Source organism: Meles meles, chromosome 16 (assembly GCF_922984935.1).
Source record: "Meles meles chromosome 16, mMelMel3.1 paternal haplotype, whole genome shotgun sequence".
NCBI lineage: Eukaryota > Metazoa > Chordata > Mammalia > Carnivora > Mustelidae > Meles > Meles meles.
In genome coordinates this window covers 69,455,982-69,479,616 of record NC_060081.1, presented here as the reverse complement: position 1 = coordinate 69,479,616, position 23,635 = coordinate 69,455,982, and the positions used below count along the sequence as shown (strand labels likewise).

General features: G+C 48.3%; 1 protein-coding gene across 1 annotated transcript in view; it reads right to left on the bottom strand.

Annotated features, from left to right (window-relative positions):
• The window catches only part of EYA2 (EYA transcriptional coactivator and phosphatase 2), a 273,594-nt gene that overhangs the window by 73,546 nt on the left and 176,413 nt on the right, over window positions 1-23,635 (bottom strand). The window contains exons 8-9 of the mRNA XM_045981144.1: window positions 19,355-19,497; window positions 12,696-12,779 (exon numbers count right to left, since the gene is read on the bottom strand). Coding sequence (XP_045837100.1) covers window positions 12,696-12,779; window positions 19,355-19,497 — 227 coding nt within the window. The remainder of the gene's footprint in view (window positions 1-12,695; window positions 12,780-19,354; window positions 19,498-23,635) is intronic.

Below are 23,635 nucleotides of genomic sequence, written 5' to 3'. Positions count from 1 at the left end.
TTGTACGAACAAACATCCCAAGATGTGTTTATCCATTCATCCGTTGATGGACATTTCCAAAGAAATTCTACAACTGCATATTTCTACTTTGAACTAGGCCCCGTGGGGGGACTTGGGTCAGAGCTTTCCCCCTTGGCCATCAGAAGGACCGATAAGTTTACTCATTCACAGAGGAAGTGGGGGAAGCAGGCAGGGTGGGGGGAACCTCCTAATTCCCTGTCAAAGTCAACCCCCAACACAACCGTGCTGCTGACACCTTCCTGCCATTCACCAAGTGACACCCTCATCCTCAGAGGCTCCCAGCAATTCCAGTGATCTTGGAACAGCTCAAGAGCCCTATTGTTGGAAAATAAGTACCATAAAAAGTGCAGGTGGGGTGAGGGGGAAAGCTGCTTCTCAACCTGCTAGTTAAGCATAAGGGAAAATTGTTCCCATTATTTAGGTTCGCAGGGTGCCTGGGATTTTTTTCATGCCTTATCATTGTGAGCACCAACCCCTATATTTACAGAAGACAAAGAGCTTCTCGCTAGAGCCCAACCGACAATCTGCTGTAGGTTTTGCATAGATTTAAATCCCCCTTATTATTATTACTTTTTTTTTTTCAGATCCCCTTCAGCATTCACGGAAAGGTAGAACTAAAGAAGGGAACAACAAAACAAAACAAAAAGTTGGCGAAAGACGTCTTGGGAAGCGGTCAGCATCTGCTAAATTTGTGGGCGGAAAATCAGGGGTCTTAACCAGCTTGAAAAGCCGCAACCTAAGTTGATTCTGCAAGGAAATGGTCCCTCTCCAAGCAGCAGAGAACACAGGGCTTCAAAGAAAGTCCCTGCTAATGAGCACTTTTCTGACAACCCCAAACCATCTCTAAAATATATTTTATGTTGGAAATAATCCCTTAATGCCCTAAAATACATAAGCAGAGGCACTTGGCATGGAGACCCACTTGCTCAGGGAAGCGCTATTACAGGGGATTAACTCTACAAAGGGTACTACCCCCTGCCCACGGCCCCTCCAACTGTCATTCACCTCTAGGACATCCTTCAAAGCGTTTTCAACCTCTTCCTCACCCACCCCCGCCAGAATGACAACCACAGACGTTTGCTTGCTTCTGGCCCTAATGGATGGAGTGGAGTTGCCCGCAAAGTCGCCATCCCCCGTCCCAAAAAGAAAATAATCACGGCTCTCTCGAAGACCAGTCTAAGCCTTCATTTCTTTATTAGCCACAAAGACTAAATACCTTTCACTTGACTGAAAAGAGAGCTGGAGGGGGAAAAACAAAGATTTAAATACAAGGTTTAACCCCCAGTGGGGGAAAGAAATCTCCGACTTCCTCAGAAAATCCTTTCCAAATTGTATTCATCTTGACTTAATCCACATCTACCGAGTGAATTAGGCAGTATTTATTTTGAAAATCTATTTTATAGAGTTCCAAGGACTCTGTTTTCCTTGGGCAGGGCTGACTGCCTTTCAGAGCTGGAGGCCGCTGCGAGGGCCCCGCCAGGACTTTAAACTTCCAAGGTGCTAGCCTCACATGGCTAACACAGAGTCAATAAACACAGCTGAGCCCGGAGAAATTGGAAGGTTTTCTCATTAAAGAAATAAAATAAACAGATGTCCTTAAGCACTTTGGCTTGTGTTTGTCAAAGGATGGAAAGCGCTGGATGTCTGAGCGGCAGAAGCGAATTAGAGCTGCATCTCAAGGTAGACGGGGTAAAAAGAAAGAGAAGGAAAGAATCCGTGGGCCTCTGAATTAACTAATAGTCCTCCAGGGAGGGCACTTTTGATTTGAACCGTAGCAACTTCTACAAATAGTTTTTAACTGCTGGGTCATAAAACCGGGGTTTTTTATTTCTTCTCAGTCTGTAAAGCGGTAACGGACAGGCTCAGCCATGTATCGCCGACTGGATCTGATTGAATCCTGATGGCACCGCGCTGGGTATTGGATTCCGGAATCCGAGCCGGAATCACGTAATGACACCCTCTGAGGAGTGGGGGGGGGGGGCTGTGGCTGGTCGGAAGGGGCAGCGGAGCCGTGGTGGGGGGAAGGCGATGGGCCTAGAGCCCAGATCTGGCCAGGCTCGCTCTACCCAGCCTCTTCCAGACGCACAAAGACGCTGGCGGGCGGGCCGGATCTTTGAGAAAAGTTGTCACCAATGAGTTCATGGCTTATGTCTTGTGGCAGAGACTGATGTGTGAAGGAGTCACCTGCGAGTCAAGTTTAAATGTCCATTCTGGTTCAGCACATCTGGAACCCGAGACTCTGCATTTCTAACGGCTTCCTGCTGGATGGCGGGCCCCAGACCACACTTCACGTTGCCGGGACGGCTTATGGGACAACAGGGTTCTGCTGATGAGGACTTCCCATTCCTGAAATCGGGAGGAGGTCTGAACACTCGGACCTCCTTGGAATCTTAGTCTGTGTCTCCCCGGAAGCAGCCCCTGATCCTGGGATGCTGGTGTGAGCAGTTTAGCTGGAAAGAGACCCCTAGAAGCATGGGTGACACAGCAGAGAAGTGGGGGCCGGGGAAGGAAGTCGACACCCGCGTGGGGCAGTGAGTGGGTCACTGCTGCGTGTAACTGGGGACGTCTGGGAGACTGTGAAGAACCCCCCAGAGTGTCACAGGTCCTGGCAGAGGGAAGCCATCATGCCCATAGGAATGGGGAGAGCTGTGGGGACAGGGCGGTGCGTTCACAGAGCCGCTGGAACGAAAACTCCGTCCTCGCCAGCTCATGGTGATGCTGGCGATGTGACTCTATCGCCAGGTCATCCCAGCAAGAGAGGAGCCACAGCAGTAGGCGCTGTGACAAGCTCCGTGGGGCTCTCAGCTGTCAGGAGGGGGTTTAGATCTCGTCAGGAAGGGCGGAGAGCCCTGGGTGCGGACACTGGGTGGGGAGCCCTGCTTCCCTTCCAGCTGCTGGAGGAGGCGGAGCTGGGGCAGGTGGCAGGGGTTTAGTACTCTGAGTGAACAGACCCCCGCCATGACGGCGTGCCTGGACAGATGCTCCGAGAAGATGGCGGCCTGCGCTTCTGAGAGGATGCTAAAGGCACCGTTTAGAATGAACTGACAAAGCTTCAAGGCCCCTGGAGGGAACCAGGGGCCAGTAATCTCTGCCCCCACACATCCCACACACTCCGGGAATAACCTGGCATTGGTGGGTCACAAAGGTAAGTGTCTCCCGGGACAAAGGAGGGGAAGAGCTCCACAGTCCACTGTCCAGGGGGCTGAGGGGCACCTGAGGGCATAGATCCTGTCAGAGGTCCCCGCTCTTTGAAAGCTCAGGCTTGCTGTTGCCAGACCTCCCCAGTTTTCAAGAGACGTGGGACATCCAGATTTTTATGTAAAATATCCAGATTTATAAATACTGCCAAGGTTCACAGGTGGCTCAGTTGATTAAGCATTGGACTCTCGGTTTTGGCTCAGATCATGATCTCCGGGTCATGGGACTGGCCCCGTGTTGGGCTCTGTGCTGGGCATGGAGCCCGCTCAGGATTCTTTTTCACCCTCTCCCTCTGCCCCTCTCCCCACACGCATATGGTCTCTCTCAAAAAAAAAAAAAAAACAAAAAACAAAAGAAAGGAGATAAAGGGTGCCTGGGTGGCTCAGCCGGTTAAGCATCTGCCTTCAGCTCAGGTCATGATCCCAGGGTCCTGGGATCGAGCCCTGCGCAGGGAGCTTACTTCTCCCTCTCCCCTTGCTCCTCCCCCCTGCTCATGGTCTCTCTCTCTCTCCATCAAATAAAAAAAATAAATAAAATCTTTTTAAAAAAAGAGATATAAAAAAATACCAGCAATGAATCGAGAGCTTCAAAAATTGCCAGGGGGCCAGAATAAACCTGTCTTTAGGCCACATTTGGCCCTACATTGTCGGTTTGAAACCTTCAATCTTTTCGGATTCAGCAAGGCATGGCCCCCTAAAGGCGCCACATGGACAGAAACCCTGGATAGGACTCTGCTCAGGCAGGCATCAAGGGTCACCTGGCTCCAGCCCAGGTCCCCCACCTGCCAAAATGTCCCTGGCTGCTAGCCTGCCTAGACGGGCCCCTTGCACAATACTCCATGGCCTTCGCTGAGCCCCTGCTGTGGGCCAGGCTCTGGGTGAGGCCAGGCCAGGCTGGCACCTAGCGTCTTGGCCCCCGAGAGATGCTGCAAAGCCCCTGTCTTGTCATGTGTGCGGACATCTGTTCCCTCAAGGGCAGGCGCCCGGAACCTCACTTCTGCAGGGCCTGCAATCGCTCGCACTTCAAAACTCCCTGCCTGCAAGCTAGTCATTGATTTGTTTATTCAACAAATATTTGTCAAGCAGATGTACCGGGCACGGCTGGGTGCCAGGGGATGAAGCTATCAACACATCAGATCCAGTCCGTGCGTCCTTGGAGTTCACGGTCATGTAGAAGAGTTCACCCCAGTGGCTTTTCATTTTTACCCTGAGAACATTCACGTGGATCGCCGGGGATGCCGCTCAGATGCGTGGTTGGGAGCAGTGGGCTGCACCCTGGCTTTCATCCCGTCCAAGATGGGCGACTACGGCTGAATCCCCCCACCTCTCTGAGCATCAGTTTCTCCAGAAATGGTTGTAAGAGGAGCAGCCATGCCTGACAGGCTTGTGGTGGGGATGCAGTGAGACAGAACATGCCAAAGAACTCGAGAGTCCCTGAAGGTTGCTTGTCACAGTGTGGTCTGTGCGGTTGGGTAGGTGGGGCAGCCTGGGTGTTCTCCTCGGGGGGAAGGCAGAGAAGGTTAATATGGAATTCTGGGCAGTGGTTAGGGGCAGGGTTTCTCAACTGCAGCTCTATGGATGTTTGGGGTCAGATCAATCTCTGTGGGGCGGGGGGCTGCCTGTGCATTGCGGGATGTTTCCCCAGCATCCCTGGCTTCCAGCCACTAGATGCCAGGAGCACCCCTCTAAGTTGTGAAAACCCAAAATGGCTGTGGCATTGCCAAATGTCTCTTGGGGGCAAGGTCACCTCCAGTTGAGAGCCACTGAGTCAGAACACTGCTTTTGGCTGTATGGTGACGTGGAAGGATCCAAAACCACAGAGCAGAAGGGAAGAAGTGAGAAACATGGGGTATTTAAACAATGCCGTTTACAGATGTGACAGAAATGTACGCAAAAAATCCCAGTACAAATGTCACAGAAAGACAAACAGAATCTACCACATTGAAACATGGGGAGAGGAGGAGGAAGATCCAAATGGGCCTAAAGGGAAACACACATTGTACCCCCGTGAAACAAGAGATGGGCTTTGCGTGCACAAAGTGTATGAATAACTCAGCGTCTGCATGTGAGGTCCAACTTAAAAAATAATAGTGCTCACAGCAGAGTACTTGGCATAGAGCGCACTGTGCAAAAAATAGGAGAATTTGTTCAAGAGGAATTTGCTAGTTGGCAATAGGGGGTGAATAGGTCAGGTCTCTTCAGAGGAAGACCCTAGACAGAAAATAGGACATCTCTGTAGCCCAGTGCAGGAGAATGAGGAATCGTGTTGCGTTCTTCATCTGTGGTTGGTTCCTCCTTCAAAATATATCCAGGTTGCCATACTTCTCACTGCTCCACCTCTCCCACCCTGGTCCAAACAACCATCGTCTTTCAGCTGAACTGTTGCAGTAGCCTGCTCACTGGTCTCCCTGCTTCCACCCTTGCTCCCCTGTGTTCTACTCTCCCCAGGGGAGCAGCTAGAGGGATTCTTTAGAAATAGAATTCAGATCCTGTCCTTCTTCTACTCCCAGCCTCCATGACTCTCACTTCAGAGAAAAAGCCTGGCGTGTTATTACTCTCATCCTTGCTTGCTCTGCTCCAACTTCCTCGCTGTCCCTAAAACTCACCAGGCAAACTTCTGCCTCAGGGCCTTTGCACTTGCTGTTCCCGTTGCTCTTCTACCAGATATCTATCTGTTCCTCTATTTCCTTTAAGTCTTTTTTTTTTTTTTTTAAGATTTTGTTTATTTATTTGGGAGAGAGAGAGAGCATGAATGGTGAGGAGAGGCAGAGGGAGAATCAGACTCCCTGCTGAGCAGGGAGCTGGACGGGGAGCTCAATCCCAGGGCCCTGAGATCATGACTGAGCTGAAGGCAGACGTTAAACTGACTGAGCCACCCGGCACCCCCTTTAAGTCTTTATTCAACATTCAGCTTCTTCATGAGGCCTCTTCTCAAATTTAATTTCAATCTCTCTCCCTTGAAATACTTGAAATACTTCTAAGAACACCATCCACAAAAATGTTGCAAATCGTGTGTGTGTGTGTGTATATATGTCATATAATTATACATATCATATATAATCATATATATTTATAAATTATACATCTCTAGAATATATATATCCAGAATATATAAAAATCTCTTAAAAGCCAATAAGAAAAAGACATAAACGAATTGAGAAGTGGGCAAAGGATCTGAATAGCTATTTCTCTAAAGAGGAGGCTACAAGTGGCCAATAAGCACAGGAAAACATCGTTGTCAACGTAAGTAGTCATTAAGGCCGTACAAATCAAAACTACTGGGAGATCCCACTGCACGCGGATTGGGCGGACTATACACGAAAAGATACGCACAAGCGTTGGTGAGGAGGTGGAGAAACTGGAACCTTACACACACATGGGGCTACAACTCTGAAAAACACTCCCGCAGTTGGTCAGAATGTTAAGCCTAAAATTCCTATAGGACCCAGCAATTCCACTCCTGGGTATATCTCTAAGAGAACTGAAGACATATGTCCCTGCAAAAGGTTATACTCAGGTGCTTGCAGCACCATTTTTCATAAAAGCCCCAAGCCCGGCTGTCCCTCAACTCACGAAGGGACAGACAAAATGCAGTACAGTCCGTACAAGGGAGAATCACACAGCAATGAGAAGGGATGGAGTCCTGCTACCCACTACGGCATGGGTGGATCTTGAAAACAGGACGCTAAGTGAAAGACGCTGGTCACAAAAGACCACGTACTGTGGAATTTATTTGATAAGAACTGTCTAGAAAAGGCAAATCTATGGAGACCAAAAGTAGACTAGTAGTGCCAGGGGCTGGGGGAAATAAGGGGTGACCGCTGAGGGACACGGGGTTTCTTTTTGGGGTGATGACAATGTCCTAAAGTTAGATGGTAGTGATGGTTGCACAACTCTTGAGATCCTAAAAACCAGTGATTCGCACAGGCTGAAACGTCCAGGTAGAGCACATGGATTCTATCTCCAGAAAGCTGTTATTAAAAAGACACACACAACTGGTCCTGGAGTTGAGTTTCCAATTGGTGCTGAGCTGCTGGAAGGCAAGGCACAAGGGGAGGAGTCGGGGCCGACCTACTGTGAACCCCGGGGCAGGGGGGGGCGGGGGGCTGCTGATGAATCCCTCTTAGAGCCCTTTCCTGGCCACAGGGAAAGAAAGACTCCTGACCACCTTGCGTTTGCCTGATCCAGGATGGAAAAAATGGAGTTCAGGGACTGCTGGGAGTGAGGTGGGAGGAGGAGAGGTTAGGGAAGAGGCAGTGACTTCTGGCTGCTCCAGCCCTCCCGGGAATTTCTAATGGATCCGCAAGATGAGGGAGGTACAGCCACCAAAGAGGGAAGCTCTGGCTCGGAGCACTGGGTAGGAAGAGATGGAAAGGAAGTGGAGAGATGACAGCCTTGAGCAGCACATGCCTCTGATTGGGAACAGGAAGACTGCCCAGTTTCTGTTTGAAAATTCAAACACTCTGTTTTGAATCATTCCTTAATCATTTTAGCTCTGTTGGTCTTATTTCCCTAAGTAAACAGCAAGTTACCCCTTTGGCTGGGACCACAGTTGGTAAGATTTCTGCTTTCTATACAGTGCTCAATGTAGTGGCCACAAGCAAAGAGCCAGGGGGCCTTGGCATGGATGTACAGGGTTTCTTGCCCTGCAGAACCCATTCTGGACCTCCATGGTCCCCACCCTCTTCTAGAAAGAGCATTTCAATTTCCTTTGGGAAACATTCCTCCCCCATTCTGTGCATTTAGTTGGGATGGAGCTGATAGGCTCCTCTACTCTCTCTGGGCATTGGCTCCTGATCTAACCTGGCTAATCAGAGCCACAGAGGCTGGGCCAATGAGATTCAAGCCTGGGAGCTGCGCTTGAATTCCAGAAGTAGGTCTTCTTTTTCAGTTGGGATTGCTGACAGGGAGTTGCTATATGAAGAAAGTCAGCTGAGGGATACAGAAAGACCAAGCCCTGAGAACACTGCTGGTACTCCTGGATCCAGCCCAACCTGAATTCCAGTTACCTCTGAGTTGTTCAATTACTGTGATCCAATAAATATCTTTATAGCTTACATACTCTATGCTTCAAATTGACTCCTGCTTGATACCAGTTTTTAATAATGAACTTCACATAGCTATAGCTTCTAGAAAATGTGCAAAGATAAAGAGCTGTGGGCCAAAAGTCAAGGCCATGTATTTTAGTTCTAAGGAGGGCATGTATTGCGTGGAGCACTGGTGTTATACACAAACAATGAATCATGGAACACTACATCAAAAAATAATGATGTACTATATGGTGACTAACATAACACAATAAAATAAAACAAAAGGGGCACCTGGGTGGCTCAGTGGGTCAAAGCCTCTGCCTTCGGCTCAGGTCATGATCCCGGGGTCCTGGGATCGAGCCCCGTATCGGGCTCTCTGCTCGGCGGGGAGCCTGCCTCCCCCTCTCTGTCTGCCTGCCTCTCTGCCTACTTGTGATCTCTGTCAAATAAATAAAATAAAATAAAATAAAATAAAGTAAAATAAAACAAAACAAAATGAATACCCTGACTATATCACCTCCCTGTGCCTCAGTTACTCTGTCTGCAAAAGGGGGGCCATACTCTTATTCCTCTGGGTTCTTGATACTTCTCTGACTTCCAAGTACATTGCTGTAGCCAAGATTTCTCTTTGGAGCTTTAGACCTACAAATATGATTGCCCTCTGGGATTTTTTTCCTCAACATTTTCCTCTTTCATTGTTCTTCCCCTTATTAGATGTAGATGGTACTTTGTGCTAGGAAACGCTAGCTGTCCTCCCATATCCACTCTTTCTTTCTCCATCCAGAATTATAGAATTCCTGAATGTCAAAGGGGCATGTGACTGGACTGAATGTCAAAGGGGCATTTCCCAGACTCCCTTGCAGCTACAAGCAATCACATGATCAAGTTTCAGCCAATGGGGTGTGAACAGAAATGCTATATACAGATTCTGAGTCCAGCCCTTAACAGAGCGGGGGACAAATAAAAATAAAGTAAAATAAAGAAGGGTTAATTCTCTTTTTCTTGTTCCCCCTTCCCACTGACTGGAACATACACATGGGGGCGAGCTAGGTTTTATCTTGCCAGTGAGGGCGATGTTCTGGGATGGCAGAGGACAAGTAGGGCCTCGGTGCCTCGTGCTGTGTAGCAGCCCTACCAGCTCGAGCTGCTGACACCTGCGCCGTTACGAGGAAGAAATAAATGGTCTTGTATAAGCCATGGTTATTGTGGGTCTCTCTCGGGGTGCTTGGCTTTTGCAAATTAAAAACAAAAACAAAAACACCTCATTCCTCACCTAGGGGAGAGCTGGAGGAGGAAGTGGTAAATTCTAGAATTGGAGTAAATATGGCACAGGGGACTTGGATGCTCCAAGAGCTTCTCATCTCCATTCTCCCTGGGCATCCTGGGGGCTCCTGGGGAGGCAAGTGAGCCTGAAATATGACTCTCATTCTCTCCTGGGTGATGTTACTTTCTCTGGGCCTCAGTTTCTCCTTCTGTACTATGGAGACTATTTGGGCATGGTGGTCTCCTAGGTCCTTCCAACAGTGACCTTCTGTGGTTCTGAAATTCTAGGACAGTTGGAACTCAGATGCCAGTGGGGCCAGGATGCTCCCATAAGTGGGTTAAACAGGCCAAGTGGGGGCTGTGGTTGGGCTGCAGAGTGGACCCCCCCACCCCAAGGTCAGTAACTACTCAGCTCCTGTTGATTGCTGCCACATGGGAATGTAGGATTGCCAGATTTTCTAATTTTTCAAGAAGAGCTGGAAATCTGGATTGTTTTGGTCTCTGCAATCTCCTGATTTTTAAATGTTGGCGACAAATTCACATTTTTTCAAACACTCTAGGGGCCAAACAAAAATGTCTGCAGGCTGAATTTGGTCGTTGGCCACCAGCTAGGCATTTTTTGTTTTGATACTATTTCCCTTCCTTCCTTCCTTCAACAAATATTTATTTGAAGCCTTCTAAGTGGGGGGTACTGTTCTATGCACTGGGAATAAAGCAATGAACAAAACAGGGCAAAAAATGTGCCTGTCATCATGTAGCTCTCATTCCAGCGGATTGTCCTGACTTACTCATGCAACAAATATTTATTGAGCAATTCTGGCCCAGGCACCGTTTGGCTGGGTAGGTAAAAAAGTGTTCACAGCCCCTGCCCTCATGGTACGCATAGCCTAGAAGGGAGACAGACGGTGAGTGCGTAATAGAGATGAAAAACACAGTAATAGCGAGAGTTGCAATTTAGATAAAGGGGAGTGGTTAGCTAAGTGCTCTTGAAGGAAGCTACATTTAAAATGGGAACTGAAAGTAAGATGTCATCTAGTAAAAGAACATGCTAGAACATTCTAGATTACAGCAGAGGCTTCTGGTGTGCCCGTTTCCCATATGCCCTCAGCTGTGTCCCTTCCTGTACATGCAGAGGCTTTCAGTTGTGAGCACTGTGCTCTATGGCATTCTTGGGGCAGGCCAGAAGTGCAGGGAGGGAATAATCCAGCAGAAGCCCTCAGCCTATGATGGAATAGCTATCCCAGCAACCTCACTCGTTGTGGTCCACTCGGAGGTGTGTCCTACGGAATCTCCCAGGGGCCCCAGGGACCTGCAGTGGTTAACTCTTTGTGCAACGTGTATTGGCCGCCTCCCCTCCCCCGTCTCACTTTCCCACTCTACACCTGGTGCGTCCTGGGAGAAATCCAGCAGAGATGCAAGAGAATGTGGCCAGCTTTGAGGACAGAAAATAATTTAGCATGAGTAGCGGGAAACGGGGCTGCAGAGGGGGGCAGGAGTAAGCCCATGAAGGGCCTTGGGAGGCTGGGATTCGTGCTTGTCCACATGGAAGCCAGTGACCATTTTCCAGCAGGGAAGTGACATGACTCCCCTGGGCCTGGGTTGTAGAATGAGCCCTCTGTAGGCAGCTGGAAAGGGCAAGGTCCCCAGCTGGCGGTGGAGGCAGCTCGGATTAGGTGGTTGGATTAGGGCTGGAGAGAGGATCAGGTGGCATGGGCTCAGAAAGGCGCCCTGGGCTTTGTCCCTGTCTTGAGGATGCCCAAAGTTCGGTTTCAGGAATGGTGGTGACACAGACACAAAGACCATCCCCGAGATTACACAGCCTTACACAATCCCCGAGAGCCCAGCTGTTGCACGCAGCTGTAGGACCTCAGAATGGGCTACCTCTAAAGGCAAAAAGGGGGAAGACATGCTTTTTAGGGGGTGGGGGCTTTACCGGGGTGGTTAGAAAAGCCCTAAGACACCCAGACTAGCAGGTAACTCACTACTGCAGCCCCTTTGGGACGGCCCCACTTTTTGCAATGGCTGCCAAGTCCACTCTGGTCTTTTTAGCAGCTCTGGACTCTGCCATCCTTTACCGAAGCTGTGCTCCATCCAAGATCGCACGCCGGATTTCCCGCAGGCACTGCTAGACATATTAACGGCGTCCCTACGTGGCAAGAGATTTCTGCACCACCGACACCATTTTTATATTCTTTACAACATAATGGCAGATGATAAATCTATCTTGCTAATTACACATCCAGCTTGTTATAACCCCCATAAAAAACACGAGCAGCTGGAAAAGCCATGAGGTGATGTCAAATCATATTTCTGGGCTCTAAACAGAAACAGAAATATTTTCCAGGCGCTGGTGAGTCTCATGGTTCCTACCCATGCGTGGAAGCAGCTGCCAACAGGTCGCTCGCCTCGGAGATGACAGCTTGCCTGTTCTCTAAAGCTTTGCCTCGCCACCCCCACCTGTCTCCCCGAAGAGACGGCCCCCACATGTGGTTTGCTGGGAAGCCAACGGGGTGAATGCAGAGAACCGGCAGGCTGTGGGTGTGAGCAGCTGGGTTCACTTTTGCATTATGAAGGTGGTTTCAGTGATTCTTCCATTCACCACCGCTCAGCCAATAACATTTGCCCAAAATCTTAACTGCAGGGTTCGCTGATACACTTTGTCCACGATACGTTTGCAAAGCTGTTGCAAAGGTCCACGCTGGAATGGACAAGATGCCTCCCCCTCATCTCAGAAAAACGGAAGGAAAATGGAATTCATCTGCCGGAGACACTAAGACAAACAACAGGGAACTAGAAAAATACTTTACCTCGTTTTTTAAGCTAAGATTACTGTTTTTGGCTGCCAAGTATCCTCACCCTCTTAGGAGGGAGACAGCCGAAGATTCTGAACTTATATCCCATCAAGTGAACGGTGAGCACTTCATGTGTTGGAAGGAAGGCATGGGGGACGACAGAAGGGGAAGCTAATTAAATTTTCACATGTTGAGGGAACATTCCATAGGAGCTCTCAAACCCAGACTGACCTAGAGGGGCAGCTTTTGTTGGAGAAGCCGCCTCATAAACTGCCCCCACAATTCCCAGGACAAACCAGCTGGACAGACCGTCATGTTGAAAAAAATAAAAACAAACCCAAGAAACATTAAAAAAAAGAGACAGAGAGAGAAGAGACAAAATGGATTCCTACCTTCCCGTATCTGGATGCGAAAGTCCCGGTGAGTAAGGAGTGAAAAATAATTATCGTCTCATCCAAATCCCACACGAACACACGCTGTGATGAAAGAGAGGAAGAGAATGGAGACAAATGGACTCGCTTGCTTCTGACTTAATGTCTGCAGAAATTAATTCCCCGGGAGGAGAAAGAAATCTTAAAAAACATTATCTTTAAGTTATAAAACATGTGACTCACTGATGTGTCACTGGGCCCCCATCCAACCTTAGCCGTGTAAAGTGTATTCTGATGGCCAATTTTGGGCTCCTATCAACCCAGAGATGCCAGAACCAAGAAGCCTGTTCTTGCCTTCCACATAAAAGCTCAAAAATGGAGGCGCTCAGGCCAAAAACAACAATAAAAATCATATAACTCATTTGAAAAAATGAAGTACTACCTTTTTTGCCTTCACCGCTCACCATAAGCCCAACTACTTCTCAATATTCCTGTTTTTAGTAATTCTGGTGTCTACCTCTGCAACATATTTATGCCTTCTTTACTTACCAGTTTGCCAACTTTAGATAATAGCTCTTGACGGAGTAATGTAAAAGATGAGAGTTTAGCTCATTTCTCTAGGACTTTACATTTTTCACATATGTGAGGCCCGCTAGTTCTGAGACCATCCACTCTGGACACTCTCCCCGGCTGAAACAGTGCGTCCGCCATGGAAGACTCTGGCTGTTGGTGACCCCATCCCCTCCCCAACCTCCTCCTCACTCTCATTTGAGCAGCGTTAGCCTTCCTTTCCCACCGCCAAAGAGGATAGACCACTTCATGAACTTCCTTCCAGGGCTGTACTTCAATCTTCTATGCTCTGTCTAGATGTTGGCTTTCAAAGTTGGTGACCAGTAACGAGCACCCACATCTTGTGATTACGTTTCACAGCAGAGGCAAGGAAACTACTGGGATTTCGCTTCCTTCTCTGCGTGTCCAGTGTCCTAACCCCTGAACCACTTTCAGGAGACCGTTCCTCCCATGAAGGTCACATCCTTTCCTGTGCTCCTTCTCAATTAAAATCATGCCATATCCCGGGTTGTTCACATAGGAGCCATGCCAGTCTGGAATAACATTTTGTTTTTGCAGGAGTTTATTAATTGATTTAATTCTTTTCTTGTTTCCAATGATGTGTCTTTTTTTTTTTTCAGTGATGTGTCTTTATGAGAATCTTTAATTCAGCCACACCCTCTGTATCAAAGATGTTCCTCCTCAGTGACAGAATGTTCCAGTGTGGACTGGATCATCTTCTGGCTTGCTGCAGAGCTAGTAGCATCTTGAGATGTCCTTTTACTGCATTTCCAGACGAGATCCACTGTTTCCTTGATCCCAAGGCTCTCCCAAGGTCTTCTTGTCTTTCTTTCTTTTTTTTTTTTAAAAAAAAAGATTTTATTTACTTGAGAGAGCAAGGGAACACAGGCGTGAGGGGAGAAGGAGTACAAGTGGAGAGGAGGAGAAGAGGAGGGAGAGGGATAAGCAAACTCTACTCTGAGTATACAGCCCATCTTGGGGCCTGATCCCAGGCACAGGAGATCATGACCTGAGCTGAAACCAGGAGTTGGATGCTTAACCAACAGAGCCATCCAGGTCCCCTCTCTCTTGCTTTTCTTCTTTGTTTACCTGAGTACATCCTTAAGCTGCTTCTTCTGAAAGGGTGCTTAGAAACTAGAATTCCTACATATCTGATCTATCTTGATTTTCCTCTATGGTACCTTTGGGTACAGAATTCCAATCGGAAAATAATGCCCTCTCGATGTTGGAAAGCATTCCTCCATTAGCTTGATGCTCAGTGTGACTGGTGAGAAGTGTGATGTCTCACTGATCTTCAGTCCTATGTAGGTTTTGCTTTTTTTCCCCTCTTGGACACTTTAAGATCTTTCTTTTTGCAAACCTCAAGTTCCATGAGGATAGACCCACGTGTGGTCTTTTGGCATTCATACTGTTCAGTACCTCACATTTTCAATCTTATTTTTTTAAACGATTTCCTCCCACCTTTTCCACTGTTTCCTCTTGCTGGAATTCCCAACAGTCAAATTAGACCTTTTTTTTTTTTTTTTTGATGGATAAGGCTTATACTTAAAAAAAATATATTCTCTATAATTTTGTCTTTTTGAGCTGTGTTCTGGGAAGTTTCTTAAACATTTCCTCCCAACCTTTCCATTAAACTTCTGATTCTGTCATTTTAAGAATTTCCAGTGACTCTTACTTTGTCTCTGAGTTATTTCCTTCCCAAGGGCCTCCATTTCTTATTTTATGGATGTAAGAGCTCCCTTGGATTCTTATAAGAAAACCAATCAGAATTTTCCTACATTCCTGTTTCTTAAATTACCCTTCACTTGTCCTATTACCTTATCCTGGCCTTATTTTTCACCATTGTTGGTTTTCCTCATTTTCCTGGTGACCAGTGTGTTTAAGAGCAAGGGGCCTGACTGACTGTATGTGTAGCTGGTGTTGGGGGCAGAGGCCAAAGTCACGTACTCAGTCTGCCATCTTGAATGGGCCACCCTGGAAACTTCTCTGGAGGTGAACGGCTGTACTTACACATGGCCCTTTGCCATGCTTTTTACAGTAAAGGGAAGGGTGGTTTGTAGGAGGAAAAGGTCAGTTAGTGCAGGGGTCTTCAAAGCAATTGGAAGATCTGAGTGTTATTTCCTGACTTTTTGGGTCTAGTTATAGTTATGGGTGTGTATGTACTGGGTCACAGTAGTAAGTGTAGTTCATATTAAGGGTCACGATAAAAAAAGAAAAAGTTTTTTAAGGAGGGCTTCTGAGTTTCAGAATGCTAAGTCCTAGTTTATCTGAACTAACTCAGTTGGATCAGTGAAACTGAGAAATTTTGGTAAGGGAATTTAAAAAAATCAGTGAATATGTTCAAATTGGATGCAGATGCCATTCAGTGATCTACTACATTCCCTCAGAAGAACGTTTGTCTGCCTCCCCTGCCCTAGATCTGCTGTGGGTAGGTTCCTGGTAGCTATTCTGCAGGCGACCCTACTCCTTAGCCCACCATGGTCTGGGCCAGGGAAAGCCCTTAATCCCAACCGAGTCAGAGGTCTTTCCTTGGAAACTTGAAATTGGAACCTAGAAAGCCATTCCTCATCTTTGAGTGGCTGCTGGCAGCCACATGCTCTGAAGGACGGGGAGGGCCAGTCTCCAGGGAAGCGAGGGATGGAAGATGGAAAGACCACCCCACACACTTCCAGGACCTGGTTTCAGTCAGAGGCAGAGCGAGGCTGGAGGAGGGCGGAGCCCAGGAACCAGGGTGTGCCTGTGCTGAAAAGACACCATGGTCGGTCGGGGATTCTAGCACCTTTGCTGTGCCGCGGCGGGGGAGAGAAGGGGTAAACACACTTCCCTGCCCTGTGTACCTCCTGGTTCCAGGATCTTGATGACACTCCCCCGTCCCCTGCCCTGGGGTTCTACGAGAATCTCGGTATCCCTAAAATAACTTCTGCTTTTTCACTTAGGCTAGCTCAGGTTGGTTTCTGGCACCTGCAGTCGAGGGATTGTAACTAATCTACAGTCAGAATTTCTCTCCTTTCCACTTCTCGGCATAACTTCTCTCTCGTGGGCTTCCGTCATTAGCAACACGGCCGAAGACTTAGGAGGTGCGACCAGGGCAAACTCTCCACGCTGACATTAGGCACGGAAGTGAAACACAGCTTGCACCTTTTCAACTGTTCTTGCCCAGCGGTTCTTTCCTCTGGAATCCAGAAGCAGAGGTTTCCAGAATGATAATAGCCCTGCAGTCCTAGACTTCCACGCACCCGCACTGCCTTCTCAGTTCAGCAGAAAATGTCTCTCGCTCCCCACCCCTACCAAGAGCAGGAGCCACGTTAAGTGACTGAATAATGAAAAAAAAAGGCATTAATGTATGTGCTGCTTTCCGTGATTTCCTTAGGTCTGCCACTCGAAGCTGCAGGAAATCCTCGGGAACAGGGGAGGCAGAAAAAACAAAGACAACTTGAGACAAATGAATTTTCTTCCAGCCTTTTGCAAAGACCTAATCCTGCTGAGGGGATGGTGTAAAGTCTTCTTGGTGTTGGAACGAGAGGCCTTCAAGAATTAGAGGAAAAGTGAGAACAAATCCCTTGGCCTGAGAGCCATCCCATGAGCAGTGGGGACGCTGGCTCTGTGGCAGGTCCCCGGGGGGGCGGGGGGCAAGCTCTCAGTGAGGATGGCTGCTGGTCTACCTCAGGAGGCCGATCAAGGGAAGGAGATGAGCATAGCATTCAAAATATTTAACACCTTCTGAGAAAGCTGGAACAGACATTGGCCATAAACAAGCACTAAAAACCCTGCCAGTGAACACCGGCTAACTAGTACAGCTCTCCCAGTGAACACCAGCTAATTAGTACAGCTCTCCCAGTGAACACTGGCTAACTAGTACAGCTCTCCCAGTGAACATCGGCTAACTAGTACAGCTCTCCCAGTGAACACCGGCTAACTAGTACAGCTGTCCCAGTGAACACCGGCTAATTCGTACAGCTCTCCCAGTGAACACCGGCTAACTAGTACAGCTCTCCCAGTGAACACTGGCTAACTAGTACAGCTCTACTAGTGAACACAGGCTAAGTCTCAAAAGCCCTGGGGCTGGCATTTGTTGTGGGGCGCCCGGCATCCGTCCCTGCCCGATAGGAGCACTCTGGTCTTCTTTTCCCCTTCTGTGCTGTCTCGGTGGAACTGTCAATCAAGGGCAAGCCTGAGCCAGGCCAGAGGGCTGCTGTCTCCTTGGCGTCGGACACTGAGTCGAGCGGAGCCGGCATCTCACACTTACTCTCCGGTGGGGGCAGCTTCCTCAAGGTTCCCAAGATCGCTCAGCACGGCCTCTGTTTGCTACTGTTCTTTCTAGCTTTGGTTTTATGACTTTCTCTCCATGTTGCTCCCTCTCTGTAGATTCCATTTTCTTAAGTAACCAGAACTGGTTTCTGTTGCTTACAACCGAAGGATTATATCTCATCCTCCAAGGTTCCCATTTTCAACAAGGATTTCTACGCCCAGCATATGGCACAGAAACCCAGAAGTCCAGACCCTGGCCGGACTCTCCTTGACCATAGTGGGTACTGACAGCGGGGAAGGGAGCAGCCACCATCCCAGTCCTGGACACAAGAGGCTCTTTGTCTTCTGAGACCAATTGAGCTCTGAGATTCTCATATAATTCTGGGGGCAAGAGACCCCAATAATGAGGTGGGGTTTCTTCCTTCCTTCCTTCCTTTCTTCTTCTTCTTTTTAAAAAAGATTTTATTTATTTATTTGACAGAAGAGATCACAAGTAGGGAGAGAGGCAGGCAGAGAGAGAGAGGAAGGGAAGCAGGTTCCCTGCTGAGCAGAGAGCCTGATGCAGGGCTGGATCCCAGGACCCTGAGACCATGACCTGAGCCGAAGGCAGAGGCTTTAACCTACTGAGTCACCCAGGCACCCAAGGTGGGGTTTCTTAATCACCCTGATGGGATGGGGACTCAGAGTCAAAATTACATCGACTTTAATTAAGGAGATGATGAAAATGACATTTCTCAGCCCATGTGAGTTTGTGGGCTGAGCCTCATAGTTCCAGCACACACTGTGCGGGGCTATGAACACAGACGGGATATGCCTTTGGATCTCTTGGCACGGACCCAGACTTTGCCGATACTGTCCAAATACCCAGAGCGCACTCAAGCCAACACATGTGCCCTCCTGTATTTCTGCCTTTGGTGAAGACATATGAACTAATGAAGATGACAACTTTTCCTCCCTAGATGTCGATCGGTTGCTTCTGTCTGTTTTCTGGAGCATCCGTTTGCCTCTGTCCCCACTAGTACCCCTCCCCCTTCTCTGTGGTTCTTTTTTGTTTGGGAAAATGTCAGTGCTTGACCAATAATCCTACACTTGCTTTATTACAATAAAGATTGGCACATCCCTTCGACCAGCCGTTCTCAGCCTGGGCTGCGCGATGGAAATCCCTTGGGGAGTTTTAAAATGCTGATGCCTTCGTCCCTCCTTCAAGGAACTGGATTTCACTGATCTGGGGTGCAGCTTGAGAATGAAGGCTCTCAGTGCTCCCCAGGAGATTCGAAGGTACAGCTCAGGTTGTGAGCTAGTGCCCCAAGAACCCCCTTGAAATGTGTATTTAATTTGTGTGCGATGGAGCCTGGGCACCTGCATTTGAAAAAGCATCCCAGATGACACTCCTAGGTAGCCAGGGTAAGAGCCCTCTAACCCAGCTGGGAAACCCACTGCCCACTGGTGTCTTTGCCAGGGCCTCTCAAAGCGTGGTCCTCAACCCTGCGGCATCAGCATGTTCCGGGAACTTGGCACCCCACCCCGCCCTTAAATCTACCAAATTGGAAACTCTGGGTTGGGGCCCAGCCGCCTGGGTGTTCACGGGCCTCCAGGTGATTCTGCTTGAGAACCGGTGTTTTACGTTGTTTGCTATCTCCAGGGTCACTCTTCCTAGCCTGGTCTGTCAACGGTACTTCCTTTTGGCCAACAGAATTCTCTACCTTCCCATCAAGCATCCTTTCCTCCGCTACAGAGCTTTGTGGACCCAAAGGGCCTTTCTCCTCTGTGTGTGTGGACAGAACTCTGCCCACCCCCCTACTCCTGTTCTGGCCACAGGTGGAGATTACATTCCCCAAGCCCAAGAGGCAGTCTGGAGTTACCTCGATCTCACTGTCCCCGGCTGGGGAGGGGTCGCTGCTCCGCTTGGAGCGGCCTCGGAGCTTCCCGTCGGAGGCCCGGGGCGGCCGGTCCACGTCTCCCTCTTTCGCCGGCGTGGAGGGTCCGTTGTGCGTGTTGTATTCGCCTGGTGCAGGAAACAGAAGTGTGGACATATCAGAAGCTTGGCTGAGTGTCTCCTCCCGGGAAAATATCTCCCGACCAGAACCAAGTCCACAGTTCTAGGCCCCAGGGGCAGCACAGAAGGCAAAGATCTCATGGGATCAGAACTGCTCCGGATGGTCCCCCCGGCTGCTTGTTCACAACCATTCCCTTCCGGATGGAGCAAGGGCTCATTGAGCAGGCACAGTCCCAGGCCCTGCTTCTCACAGTCCTTAACTTCTGGAGGGAGGAGAAGGGCGTTAGACAAACAAGTGAGTATCTAACAGGCTAGGCAAGGACCGATGTTACAAATGGGATGCGGGTGGGGAGTGCTCTGGGGCTAGTCAGGGAGGGCCTCACGGGTAAGGGGACACCTGAGGGGAGATCTAGGGCAGGGAGGCTGGGCCGCTGGGGGAGCTGTAGGGATAGGGAGCAGAGTTTTATGTTTGCGACTCTATCTCCTAAAGCCTGAGAATCCCCAGACAAACAGAAGGAAGAAAATCAGTATTTAAAAGGAGCAGGGCAGCAAACTTTTCTATCTTTTATTTTTTTAAGATTTTATTTATTATTTGACAGAGAGAGACATAGTGAGAGGGGGAACACAAGCAGGCGGAGCGGGAGAGAGAGAAGCAGACTTCCCGCAGAGCAGGGAGCCCGATGCGGGGCTCTATCCCAGGACCCTGAGATCGTGACCTGAGCTGAAGGCAGATGCTTAACAACTGAGCCACCCAGGTGCCCCCAAACTTTTCTATCTTTAAGAGACACCCAGCTTGGGTGAATGGGAGGTATACGGGGAGAATTCTCTGTGTTTCTTTCTGTGGCTTGTTCCGTTCTCTATGAAAAGCAGAGGGCTGGCCCTGAGGACACGTCAGTAAACAATCTGAACTAAGTTCTGGCTGGACCCACATACATGCGGCGTCAGTGAGAGGGTGCAGGGCAGAAGGCGGCCACCTGCGGCTTCCACTCAGCTGGAGCTTCTAGAAGGCACAGAGAGGCTGCCCTGCTCATGCCCTCAGGAAGCTGTCTGATGACCCTGCTTGAGTGAGCAGTACCCTCCTGGGACCCAGGTCCCAAAGCCAGCATCTGCACTGTGTTGTGTTTTTAAGCACGGGAGTTTGAAATACATGGCTTTTTATCAGAGTTTATTGTCTTTATTGAACTTGTGAAGTGGGATGACGTTCGTCTGTGTTACCCTGAACACTAATGTTAGAGGCAGAAGCGAAGTCTGGGCCAGTCCCCATCGCTAGACTGACAGAAGCCTACAATGCCGCGGAACCACGGAGGGCACCCCATCCCGCTCTCTCTTTTTACAGCTGCTGGGATTAGTTTCTAAATGTATCCTGAGGACTTCATCTCTCCTTCCATAATTGCCAGTTCTTGGATCATAAGGAGGGAAATGCTTTTGTCTAAAACTACTTGGCAATGGACTGATATTTTTTCCCTACCCTGGAAGGACGATTTCCCTCCAAAACTCAAGGGACTGAACTTGGTTTATTTAATATTTCTAAAACTTCTTAGCAGACTAAGGACATAATAAGAAAAGGCTTGGCTTTGCGTTGTCAGGACTGCGGGGCCATCTCCAACTCCCCAGCATTTTCAGGACACAGCATGAGAGAGTCCTAAATATCCATCTTGCCAAGACTTTCTTCTGGACGGCGGGGAACAGGCGGTAGAGAAATTCACAGATGTTTAAGAGTCGTAGATAAGGTTTATCCTGATTCATATGGTAGTTCTGAGGCTATGGGGGCTTAGAAAACATGTTGATCCCATCAAAACCCAGGAAAATATTTAAAAAGAGAGATACACCAGGCATCTAAGAAATGTCTAAGATGTGGGGGAAACCAATATACTGAGTTTCCTGAGGCGCCTGCATGGCTAAACGTCTGCCTTCGACTCGGGTTCTGATCTCAGGGTCCTGGGACTGAGCCTCCCACAGGTAGGGGCTCCTTGCTCAACAGGGAGCCTGCTTCTCCCTCTCCCTCTCCCTCTGCCCCTCCTTCCCGCCCCCTCTCACCTAAGTTCTCTCTCTCCCCCTGCTCTCTCAAATAAATAAAATCTTAAAAAAATAAGTCTCCCTTCCCACCTCTGAAAGCAGCCCTTTCCCCAACCTTTTACATTCTTGAGAAAGAAGTGCCAGGATTCAAAGTTCACAGTCAGAGGTACACAGGCTAAAGCAATTTACATAAACCTTCTTTGGGGTCATTTCATTCTTTCTCTTTCTCCCTCCTTACACTTTTACATGACTTCCAAGAGTTTCCTTGTAACTCTCTTCCTCTTGTCCCACTCCCCAGGTGATCACTGATACACTTTCTCTCATTAGAAATTAGTTTGCTTTTTCCAGAGTTTTTTTTTTTAAGATTTTATTTACTTATTTGACAGACAGAGATCACAAGTAGGCAGAAAGGCAGGCAGAGAGAGAGAGAGAGAGGAGGAAGCAGGCTCCCCGCTGAGCAGAGAGCCCCATGTGGGGCTCGATCCAAGGACCCTGGGATCATGACCTGAGCTGAAGGCAGAAGCTTTAACCCATTGAGCCACCCAGGTGCCCCCAGAGTTTTAAATAAATGGAATCAGGCGGTATGTATTCTTTTTTGTCTGGCTACTTCCAGCCAGAATTACTGTTTTGTGATTCAATCCTTGTTGTCAGGTATATGGACGGACCATTCCTTCGTGTTGCTGAGCACAATTCTATCGCATGGATATACCACCCTCCGTCTGTTCACCTGTGGATGAACATTTTGATTGATTCCAGTTCTGGGATGGAATGAAGCTGCTGTGAACATTCACACATTGATCCTGGTATGCATGTAAGCTTTCTTTTCACCAGCGTGATTACAAGGTCAGGTGGTGACTCTATGTTTGACTTTTTAAGAAACTGCTAAATGGTTTTCCAAAGTGGTTGTCCCATTTCACACTCCCACCAGAGGGGTAAGAGACTTCTAGTTTGCTCCACATCCCTGCCAACCTTTGGTATGGTCCGTCTTCGCTACTACAACTATTCGAAGAGGTACACATTGTGGATTTGATTTGTACTTCTCTAATAACTAATGATCAGCATCTTAATTATGTACTTTTTTTCCTTCCCCGTCCCCCTGTCTTCTTTGGTAAAGTGTCTGCTCAAATATTTTGCCCATTTCATTACTGACTTGTTTGTTTTCTTAGTCTTGGGTTTTGAGAATTCCTTGTACGTTACATGCATGTGATGGTTAATCTTGTGTGTCAACTTGATGGGTGGGTAAAGCATTATTTCTGGGTGTGTCTATGCGGGTGTCTCCAGAAGAGATTAGCAATTTGAATCAGTAGACTGAGAAGAGATCTGCCCTCACCAGTGTGGAGGAGAGGTGTATCACCCATTCCACTGAGGGCCCACATAGAACAAAAAGGCAGAGAAAATGCACATTATCTTTCTTCTTGAGTGGAAATGTCCATCCTTGCCTGCCTCCGACATTGGAGCTCCTGGTTCTCAGGTCTTCTGACTCAGACTAAATTGCACTACCGGCTTTCCTGGCTCTCCGGCTTGCAGGAGGCGGATTATGGGACTTGCTGATCTGAGCCATTTCTTACAAAAGATCTCCTCTCATCTCTCTCTCCCGAGCTCTCTCTCTCTCTCTCCATCCTACTGGTTTCTTTGGAGAACTCTAATACAACATACTTTCTCAGAAACATGCGTGGCAATTCTTTCTTTCCCCAGACTGTATCTTCTCTTTTCATTCTCCTAACAGTGTCTTTCAAAGAGCAAATGTTTTAAATTTTTGTGAAGCCAATTTATATAATTTATTTTCTTTTTGGATCATGTTTTTGGTGTCCAATATGAGAACTGTTTGCCTAGCCCAAAGTCACAAAGACTTTCTCCTATTTTCCTTATAAGTGTTATGGTTTTATGTTTAGGTCTATGATCTATTCTATGTTAACTTTTTTTATGTCATGTGAGATATGGACTGAAGTACAGTTTTTCTGAATATAGAGATATCCAGTTGTTCCAGAACCTTTTGTTGAGAAGACTATCCTTTCTCCACTGAATTGTCTTGAAATTTTATCAAAAATCACTTGTCCGGGGCGCCTGGGTGGCCCAGTGGGTTAAGCCTCTGCCTTCGGCTCGGGTTGTGATCTCAGGGTCCTGGAATCGA